Source organism: Pristiophorus japonicus, chromosome 12 (assembly GCF_044704955.1).
Source record: "Pristiophorus japonicus isolate sPriJap1 chromosome 12, sPriJap1.hap1, whole genome shotgun sequence".
Lineage (NCBI taxonomy): Eukaryota > Metazoa > Chordata > Chondrichthyes > Pristiophoridae > Pristiophorus > Pristiophorus japonicus.
The window spans coordinates 71560890-71571839 of NC_091988.1; the positions used below are offsets into that span (position 1 = coordinate 71560890).

At 51.1% G+C, this 10950-nt stretch overlaps 1 protein-coding gene across 2 annotated transcripts in view; it reads left to right on the top strand.

Moving 5' to 3' along the window:
- Positions 1 to 7554, top strand: part of LOC139276941 (phosphatidylinositol 4,5-bisphosphate 3-kinase catalytic subunit gamma isoform) — a 44839-nt gene extending 37285 nt beyond the window's left edge. For both annotated transcript variants that reach the window (XM_070894937.1, XM_070894938.1), the window contains 2 exons: positions 4863 to 5020; positions 6777 to 7554. In XM_070894937.1, the coding sequence (XP_070751038.1) occupies positions 4863 to 5020; positions 6777 to 7040 (422 nt within the window). In that variant the 3' untranslated portion in view covers positions 7041 to 7554. The remainder of the gene's footprint in view (positions 1 to 4862; positions 5021 to 6776) is intronic.
- Positions 7555 to 10950: the final 3396 nt, after the last annotated feature.

Below are 10950 nucleotides of genomic sequence, written 5' to 3' on the forward strand. Positions count from 1 at the left end.
TTGGTTAAAAATCTATCTATCTGTGATTTGAAAACATTCAATGAGCCAGCCTCAACTGCTTCCTTGGGCAGAGAATTCCACAGATTCACAACCCTCTGGGAGAAGAAATTCTTTCTCAACTCGGTTTTAAATTGGCTCCCCTGTATTTTGAGGCCGTGCCCCTAGTTCTAGTCTCCCCGACCAATGGAAACAACCTCTCCGCCTCTATCTTGTTTATCCCTTTCATTATTTTAAATGTTTCTATAAGATTACCCCTCATCCTTCTGAACTCCAACGAGTAAAGACCCAGTCTACTCAATCTATCATCATAAGGTAACCCCCTCATCTCCGGAATCAGCCGAGTGAATCGTCTCTGTACCCCCTCCAAAGCTAGTATATCCTTCCTTAAGTAAGGTGACCAAAACTGCACGCAATACTCCAGGTGTGGCCTCACCAATACCCTGTATAGTTGCAGCAGGACCTCCCTGCTTTTGTACTCCATCCCTCTCGCAATGAAGGCCAACATTCCATTCGCCTTCCTGATTACCTGCTTCACCTGCAAACTAACTTTTTGGGATTCATGCACAAGGACCCCCAGGTCCCTCTGCACCGCAGCATGTTGTAATTTCTCCCCATTCAAATAATATTCCCTTTTACTGTTTTTTTTCCCAAGGTGGATGACCTCACATTTTCCGACATTGTATTCCATCTGCCAAACCTTAGCCCATTCGCTTAACCTATCTAAATCTCTTTGCAGCCTCTCTGTGTCCTCTACACAACCCGCTTTCCCACTAATCTTTGTGTCATCTGCAAATTTTGTTACACTACACTCTGTCCCCTCTTCCAGATCATCTATGTATATTGTAAACAGTTGTGGTCTCAGCATCGATCCCTGTGGCACACCACTAACCACCGATTTCCAACCCGAAAAGGACCCATTTATCCCGACTCTGCTTTCTGTTAGCCAGCCAATTCTCTATCCATGCTAATACATTTCCTCTGACTCCGCGTACCTTTATCTTCTGCAGTAACCTTTTGTGTGGCACCTTATCGAATGCCTTTTGGAAATCTAAATACACCACATCCATCGGTACACCTCTATCCACCATGCTCGTTATGATCCCCTCTTGTGGCTTCAGATGGTTACCCACCAACGTACACAATTCCTCGTACCCTTTTTCCGCCGGACGAATAGGCGAGAGAAGATTCTTCATGAGGCCGTAAATTTTCGGACCACAAACAGTGAGGAGAACTGCCCTGCGCTTAACTGCGTAGGCCTCTGCCTCCATGCCGTTGGCCACAAAATACTGATCCAGGCGGTCGACAAAATCCGCCCAATCCTCGCCCTCAACGAATCTCTCCAGGATTCCAACCATGGCCATTGTGCATGCGAAGGTTTTTAAATTACCTCGTCACCAATTGTAATGACTCAAGAGTCTGGTTACTGTAAACTCACTCAGGTGCAACTTGATCCATCTTTATTCCAGCCCGAGAGTGCCTGCGTGACAAAGACACCCAGCTTATATACAAGTGACCAAGCACACATGCCACATGCGTACAGCCCAATGACCTCCGGCCGCGGCGCCCTCTGGTGTCTGGTGACCCCCAAGCATTAATACATAACAGTTCTCGACTTCCCCCCACCAAAGGAAATAGTTTCTCTCTCTCTCTCTCTCCCCTGTTGAATCCTTTTAACATTTTTAACACGGGCTCGACGGCCCGAATGATCTCCTTCAGTGCTGTAACCATTCTCTGATACTAACACCACAATCAGATCACTCCTTAAAATTCTTCACTTGAGGGAACACAAGCCTAGCCTGCACAACCTGTCCTCATAATTTAACCCCTTTAGCCCTGGTATCATTCTGGTGAATCTGTGCTGCTCCCCCTCCGAGGCCGATATATCCTCCCTGAGGGGCGGGGCCCAGAATTGAACCCAGTTACTCCAGATCGGGTCTGAGCAGAGCTCTGTACAACTGAAGCATCACTTCCTCCCTCTAGTAAGATAAAGGCCAACATTGCATCAGCTTTCTTGATCCAGGAGTTTCTAAAGTTGCTAGGTTGAGTCCCCAAACGTGTGTGTGGCTCTGGAATCCCCAATCACTCGCATGTTACAGAGACGAGTGAACATTGTGCTTGCCACATGGGAAAGGTCCACAGTCGTATGTCTTGCCATGACTTCACCGAGAGACCAGCCTCAGGATAAGGCCGCAGCCTCTGGTTCCTGGGACTGTCCTCTTTCCCTTCTGAAGGGAGAGGAACTTCCATTTGGGCTTTTGTTACTGGCGGGTAGGTGGAAGGGGAGGGGGGCAGTGCCAGAGGCGATACTCCCTAAGCCAGCTGTTCTCACTCCTGCAGTAGAAGGAAAGACTTGCATTTCTATGGCATCTTTCACAACCATCAGATGTCTCAAAGTGCTTTACAGCCAATGAAGTACTTTTGGCGTGTAGTCACTGTTGTAATGTGGAAATGTAATGGGACTAATCGTATTGTGACAGTGGCCCACCTTCTCCCCATATACCCCCCACCGACCCACCTAAAAACAGCACTGGGCCCTGACTCCATTAGGTGTGTTGAGGAGGCTCAAGCACGTGGGGTGATCCCATCCAAACTGATCCCCGTCCGGACGGAATTCCTCATTGGCGCCAAGCCCCGAAACCTCCCTCAGGAGCCAGCACCTCACAACTTGAGCCTCCTCCGGGAAATCCCCTCCGTGCCTTTCAGCTCTGCGCGGAGGGGATTCTTGTACGGGCTGCTCTTGCACACTCTCCACCTTGCCATCCTCGTCTGCCGTCCGGTCACGCCATGGCGTACCATCTTGCCGGCCAGAGGAGGCGGGGGTCCCCGATGGAGTGCTCTCTATGCGGGAGTCCTCCCTTTATTTATTGGGGACTTGACCTGGAGGGTGTTGCACGGAGTAGTCTTTTTAAGTCGGTTCACGGACTCCCAGGCCGCCTGCAATTTCTGCGGTCTGGAGGAGTCCGTGTTCGATGTCTATGTCGAATGTGTGAGGTTACAGCCCCTGTTCCATTATTTGAAGGGGCTGCTCCTCAAATTCTGGTTGCACTTCAGTCCCACACTCCTGATCTTTGGGCACCTTGTGCGGAGGGGAGCGGCCAGGTCGGAAGGCCCCCTCTTAGGACTGCTCCTGGGCACGGCCAAGGTGGCCATCAGCCGGTCCAGGCAGCGGGCGGTCAAGGGGGTCGTTCAGCCTGACTGCCTGCATCTCTTCCACGGTTACATCCGAGCCAGGGTGTCGCTGGAGATGGAGCACGCGGTGTCCACCCGTACGCTCGCGGCCTTCCGCTAGAGGTGGACACCGGAGGGACTGGAGTGCATCATCACCCCCACCAACCAAATTTTAATTTGACTGATTTAAGTTTCCATTCAAGTTTCTTTGTTAATTTGTTGGTTCTGGTGCACTTGCCAAAAGGGGACACTTGATATTATGTTCTGCTTAACATAGAAACATAGAAAATAGGAGCAGTAGTAGGCCATTCGGCCCTTTGAGTCTGCACCGCCATTCAGTATGATCATGGCTGATCCTTTATCTCAACACCATATTCCTGGTTTTTCCCCATACCCCTTGATGTCTTTTTTGTCCAGAAATCTATCTATCTCCCTCTTAAATATATTCAGTGACTTGGCCTCCACAGCCTTCTGTGGTAGAGAATTCCACAGATTCACCACCTTCTGAGTGAAAAAATTTCTCCTCCTCTCGGTCCTAAATTTCCTACCCTGTATCCTGAGACAGTGACCCCTTGTTCTAGACTTCCCAGCCAGGGGAAACATCCTCCCCGTGTCCAGTCTATCCAACCCAGTCAGAATTTCAATGCGATCCCCTCTCATTCTTCTCAACTCTAGAGAATACAGGCCCAGTCGACCCAATCTCTCCGCATACGACAGTCCTGCCATTTGAGGAATCAGTCTGGTGAACCTTCGCTGCACTCCCTCTATGGCAAGTATTTCCTTTCTTAGGTAAGGAGACCAAAACTGCACACATGTGCGGTCTCACCAAGGCCCTGTATAACTGTAGTAAGACATCCTTGCTCCTGTACCAAATCCTCTTGCAATGAAGGCCAACATACCATTTGCCTTCCTAACTGCTTGCTGCACCTGCATGTTTGCTTTCAATGACTGGTGTACAAGGACACCCAGGTCCCTCTGTACATCGACACTTCCCAAGCCATCGCCATTTAACTAATACTCTGTCCTTATGTTTTTCCTACCAAAGTGGATAACTTCACATTTATCCACATTATATTGCATCTGCCATGTGTTTGCCCACTTACTCAACCTATCCAAATCGTCCTGCAATGTCCTTGCATCCTCCTCACAACTTTCAATCCCACCCAGTTTTGTGCCGTCAGCAAACTTGGAAATACTACATTTGGTTATCTCATCCAAATCATTTATATATATATTGTGAATAGCTGGGGCCCAAGCACTGATCCCCGCGGCATCCCACTGGCACTGCCCGCCACCCCGAAAAAGACTCGCCCATTCCGACTCTCCACCTCCCGTCAGCCAACCAACCCTCAATCCACGCCTCAATCCAATCCACGCCAACCCTCAATTCACGCCAACTAAAATAGTTGTAGAGCTGTTAAATTGGGAGTGGCTTAGCCAGTCACGTGATGTCCACAAGCCTCAATAAAACCCCAGCCCGTTGGGTTCGGGGGATCCACGATGAGGCAGGTGGTTGTGAGCCTGGTGAATGAGCTGGTAATGTGTAGTGTGATTGTTAAACCTTTGTTAATAAACCAACTAGTTCTTAATAGCAATGTGTTGCTATGAATTCTTAAGCAAAGAACCCATGAAGCAAATGCATTACACAGGGTGTGGACAATCTGACCTCCTCTTTCTCTTATCGCTTTCCACAGGCAACTTATTCCACATTGATTTCGGTCACATTCTGGGCAACACCAAGCGGATTCTGGGTGTAAACCGGGAGCGTGTCCCCTTTGTCCTGACCCCGGACTTCCTGTTTGTGATGGGACGAGTGAGCAAACGACCCAGCCTTTACTTCCAGAGGTTCAAGGTGAGAGCGTGGCTCCGGGGACCCGTGACTGCACGCAGCATGATGGGCAAGACCCTCCACACACACACGCAGACCAGCGCAGCACCTACAGCGTGCGCCCTGGTCTCCAGCACAGGCTGAGACATGGCAGTGGGCTTGGGGGTCGCAAGTACAATTCCAAAACTTGCAGACAATGTCAAATTGGGTGGTGTAGTTAATACAGAGAAGGACTGCGACATGATACAGGAGGACATTAATAAACTCGCAGAATGGGTGTGTAATTGGCAAATGAATATTGATAAGTGTGAAGTGGTGCATTTTGGTAGGAGGAATACGGAGGTCACATGTCCCGTGGAAAATAAGAGTCTGAATAGGGTGGAGGAGCAAAGGGATCTGTGGGAGCAGAGTGATCTGGGGTACAGATACACAAATCACTGAAAGTAACCTCACAGGTTAATATGGCCATAAGCAAAGCAAACAAAACACTGGGGTTCATTTCTAGAGGGATAGAATTGAAAGTAGGGAAATGATGTGAAACTTGTATAGAACCTTGGTTAGACCGCACTTGGAGTTACTGTTCATAGCTCTGGTCTCCATATTATAAAAGGGATATCGGGGCACTGGAGAAGATGCAGGAAAGATTTGCAAGGATAATAGGTATAAACTCTCAGTTCTGTTATCAGGAAAGGCTGAACCGGCTGGGGCTCTTTTCTCTTGAAAAGAGAAGGCTGAGGGGTGACCTGATAGAGGTCATTATGATCATTCGAACCAAAATGGTTCAATGATTTCAGGGAGTCACATTAGTGAATTCCCTCCATAAACCGTTCTCTGCCTCAGTCTCCTTCTTTAAAGCCCTTCTTAAAACCAAACGTCTGTGACTAAGCATCCCATCACACCTGGGAACGGAAGCCCCTTGGTTCTGTGACTGGACAAGTTGGGAAAGCGAATTGAATAAATTTGATGAATTGTGGTCCGGCACCAGATAAAAGTGACCATAAAGCTGTTGGATTGTCGTAAAATCCCAACAGGTTCACTGATGTCCATTTAAGGAAGGAAACCTGCCGTCTTTACCTGGTCTGGGCCTATATGTGACTCCAGTCCCACACCAATGTGGTTGACTCTTAATCTGCAGCACTCCCTCTGTACTGCCGCTCCGATAGTGCAGCTCTCCCTCAGTACTGCTCCTCCGACAGTGCAAGTGTTCCCTCAGTACTGCCCCTCCGGCAGTGCAGCACTCCCTCAGTACTGCCCATCTGGCAGTGCAGCGCTCCCGCAGTACTGCCCCTCCGACAGTGCGGCGGTCCTCAGTACTGCCCTTCCGACAGTGCGGCGCTCCCTCAGTACTGCCCCTCCGACAGTGCGGCGCTCCCTCAGTACTGCCCCTCCGACAGTGCGGCGCTCCCTCAGTACTGCCTCTCCGACAGTGCAGCACTCCCTCAGTACTGACCCTCCGACAGTGCAGCACTCCCTCAGTACTACCCCTCCGACAGTGCGGCGCTCTCTCAATACTGCCCCTCCGACAGTGCACCGCTCCCTCAGTACTGCCCCTCCGACAGTGCAGCCTGGATTATGGGGCTCAACTCTCTGGAGTGGGACTTGGACCCACGAGCTTCTGACTCAGAGGTTACCCACTGAGCCCCGGCTAACTGGGATTTTGTGAAGTGCCTTGGGCTGTTTTTCCACAATATAGGTGCTGTAGAATACATGCCAGCAGTTGGTATGGCCGCTGTGGTAACCAATAACTCCCAGCTCTGACCTTCTTCCCTTTGATCTACAGGATATTTGCATCCAGGCCTACATGAGTCTCCGGACCCACTCCAGCCTCCTGATCACCCTCTTCTCACTGATGATGTTGACCGGGATCCCTGAGCTGACCTGCACGGAGGACATCCAGTACCTGCGGGAAGCACTGGCTGTGGGGAAGGAGGAGAAGCCAGCGCGCGAACACTTCCTCAACCAGATCAATATCTGCGAGAACTTGGGCTGGACCATCCAGGCCAGCTGGTGGATTCATATGTTCATGGGGATCAAACAGACTTGAGCGGAGACATGGGCCGAATGGATATTAAGGGAATCAAGGGTTATGGGGATCGGGCGGGAAAGTGGAGTTGAGGTAGCAGATCAGCTATGATCTCATTGAATGGCAGAGCAGACTCGAGGGGCCGAATGGCCGACTCCTGCTCCTAATTCTTATGTTCTTAAATACATTGACTATGGACATTTCATCTTTGCCCTTCCATTCCCATTGGCTATTTGCTATTTCCGACAAACCCAGCCTGAAAATACCACTCCCTAACCGCCGACCCACTCCGCAGATCCCCCGGGAATAATCACCGCTCCAGGTTAGGAAGGGGAGGAGTTGCTCCACAAAACTCTGCGCCAAGATGCTACCCCTTTAACACAAGCCACATCTTGGCCTGGAAATGGGATCGTGCCCAAACCCAGTGCACCAGCTCCACGCGCCTGATTGGTCTGCCGGCCTTACTGGCAAACCTCAGGCGCCATTCGCGGCTACAAAGGCAGCTGGGGGAGGGGGAGTAGAGAGGGTCGGTGATGGTGGGGGAAAGGATGCAGCGAGATTGTCCGACTCGGATGCCGGCTGAGGTCTGGGGGGGGGGGTGTCAAGCATTGGCCACCTGTGTTTTTTGGCGCAGAGCCGGGAGGAGCCCAGTCCTGCTCCACGTTAAGGTCAGCGGAAACAGTCCGAACTCACCTTCCTCACCGGCTGTCCCCTTTAAGGGCCCACGGCTCGGCCAAGTGCCCGAGGAAGCCGAGCGCAGCATGCACAGGGTAAGGGCTGCGATTGGCCGCAGTCAGATGTTGCCCGGGGGCTTAACATGAGCATCAGAACCCTTCGCATCGGCCAATTGGGGGCCTAACGCCTGCCTCAGGCACCCGCCACGGACGTCTACAGAGGAGTCCTCACCAATATGGCGGCCGGTGCTCTTCCTTTCGAGGGCATGCAGCCCGCCATATTGGACCCTTCGTTCCGCGCCTTGTAAATCAGCCACCTTACAATCCACTTTCAAGGCCATTGGGTCTCCTGCGGGGGTGTGTCTGGGGCAGATCCTGCTGTGGATCTAGACCTGGCTGCAAAGAATCATTGAATCTTACAGCTCAGAAGGAGGCTGTTCAGCCCATCGTGCCTGTGCCAGCTCTTTGAAAGATCGATCCAATTAGTCCCACTTCCCCCCCCCCCGCCCCCACCCCCTAGTCTTTCCCAATAGCCCTTCAACTTTTTTCCCTGTAAACTATTTATCCAATTCCCTTTTGAAAGTTACCATTGAATCTGCTCCCACCGCCCTTTCAGGCAGCGCGTTCCAGATCACAACAACTCGCTGTGCAAACAAATTCTCCTCATCTCCCCCTCTGGTTCTTTTGCCGATTATCTTCAATCTGTGTCCTCTGGTTACCGACCCTCCTGCCACTGGAAACAGTGTCTCCTTATTTACTCTATCGAAACCCCTCATCATTTTGAACACCTTTATTGAATCTCCCCTTCACCTTCTCTGCTCCATGGAGAACAATCCCAGCTTCTCCACTCTCTCCTCATCCCCTGGGACCATTCCGGTAAATCTCCTCTGCACCCTCTCCAAGGCCTTGACATCCTTCTTACAGTGCGGTGCCCAGAATTGTCCACAACGCTCCAGCTGGAGCCGAACCAGTGATTTATAAATGTTCAGCACAACTTCCTTGCTTTTGTACTCTAAGCCTCTGTTTATAAAGTGATTTATGAAGGTTTTGCATAACTTGGCACATCTTCCTTGCTTTTGTACTCCATGTCTTTATTAATAAATCCAAGGATGTTTTTCAACAACCTTCTCAACTTGTCCTGCCATTTTCAAAGATTTGTGTGCATACACCCCCAGATCTCTCCGTTCCTGCACCCCCTTTAAAATTGTAGCATTTAGTTTATATTGCCTCTCCTTATTCTTCCTACCAAAAGGTATCACTTCACACTTCTCTGTGTTAAATTTAATCTGCATGTCTGCCCATTTCCCCAGCCTGTCTCTGTCCTCCTGAAGTCTGTTACTATCATCCTCACTGCAAACTTTGAAACTGTGCCCTGTATACCCAAGTCCAGGTCATTAATATATTTCACAAAGAGCAGTGTTCCCAATATCGACCCCCTGGGAATATCATTGTATACCTCTCACCAGTCTGAAAAACAACCATTCCAGTCTATAATGTATTTGCTTCATGGGTTCTTTGCTTATGAATTTATAGCGACACATTGCTATTAAGAACTAGTTGGTTTATTAACAAAGCTTTAACAATCACACTGCACACTACCAGCTCATCCACCAGGTTAACAATTGCATACCTCATCGTGGATCCCCTGAACCCAACTGGCTGGGGTTTTATTTAGTCTTGTGAACATCACGTGACTGGCTAAGCCACTCACCATGCAACAGCTCTACAACTCTTTTGTTGCAAAAACAAGAAACAATGAATCCAAGTGCCCCCTTATTAAAGGAGGGGGGACACTCTAAACATTTTTCAAGAGCCCTTTTTTGGGTTTTTTTGTGTTGTTTTCTTGTTTTTTTTTAATTAGGGCACCGAGAGGCAAATCACACACGTGCCCCCTGACTGGGGGGACACTAAAACCCGGCAATAAATCAAATTAAACTTTAAAACAGAAAATCAAATTAAAATTTGGTTGCTGGGGGTGATGCTGTACTCTCGTCCCTCCGACGCCCACCTCTCGCGAAAGGCTGTGAGCGTACCGGTGGACACCGCATGCTCCATCTCCAGGGACACCCTGGCACGGATGTACGCACGGAAGAGAGGCAGGCAGTCGGGCTGAACGACCCCCTCGACCGCCCGCTGCCTGGACCGGCTGATGGCACCCTTGGCCGTGCCCAGGAGCAGTCCTACGAGGAGGCCTTCGGACCTACCCGCTCCCCTCCGCACAGGGTGCCCAAAGATCAGGAGTGTGGGACTGAAGTGCAACCAGAAATTGAGGAGCAGCCCCTTTAAATAATGGAACAGGGGCTGCAACCTCACACATTCAGTAAAAACATGGGACACGGACTCCTCCAGACCGCAGAAATTGCAGGTGGCCTGGGAGCCCGTGAATCGACTTAAAAATTTGTTGCATGGGACTGCTCCGTGCACCACCCTCCAGGCCAAGTCCCCAATAAATAGTGGGAGGACTCCCGCGTAGAGTGCACTCCATCGGGGACCCCCGCCTCCTCCGGACGGCAAGATGGTGCACCATGGCGTGACCGGACGGCAGACGAGGATGGCAAGGTGGAGAGTGTGCAGGAGCAGCCCGTACAGGAAACCCCTCCGCGTAGAAGTGAAAGGCACGGAGGGGATTTCCCTTGGGCGACTCAAGTTGTGAGGCGCTGGCTCCCGAGAGAGGTTTCGGGGCTTGGCGCCGATGAGGAATTCCGTCCGGACGGGGTCAGTTCGGATGGGATCTCCCCACATGCTTGAGCCTCCTCGACACACCTAACGGAGTCAGGGCCCAGAGCTGGTTTTAGCGACTCGATGGCATTGGCCACACGGCGGACGTTGGCCCAATTTAGGCACCATGCCAGCATGTCTGGCACCATCCAGCCCGCTCCTCCGCCATCGAGCAGGTCCCTGACGTGGTCACCTCACCAGCCACAGCCCTCTCGTCTGCCTGCCATGTAAAACCTCGGTCGTGGAGGTACGGATTCTCGAGCAGCGGCTCCTGCAGGACAGCCGCCACTCCAGACAGTGGAGAGTTGCGCTTGGTGGAGACTCTGTTCCAGACCCTGATGAGTTCCTGGTAAAATACAGGCAGCCCCTGGACGGCTGTCCTGACGCCCCCCCAGGCTCACAAACAGGAGCTGCGTTTCGTAGTTGAGGCTGTACTGCTGGCGGACGACGTAAAGGTATCTCTGCAGGGACTGAAGATGAAAAGTCGCATACTGGTGCTGACGCACACCAACGACTGACCGCCCTCCCTAAGCGGGAGA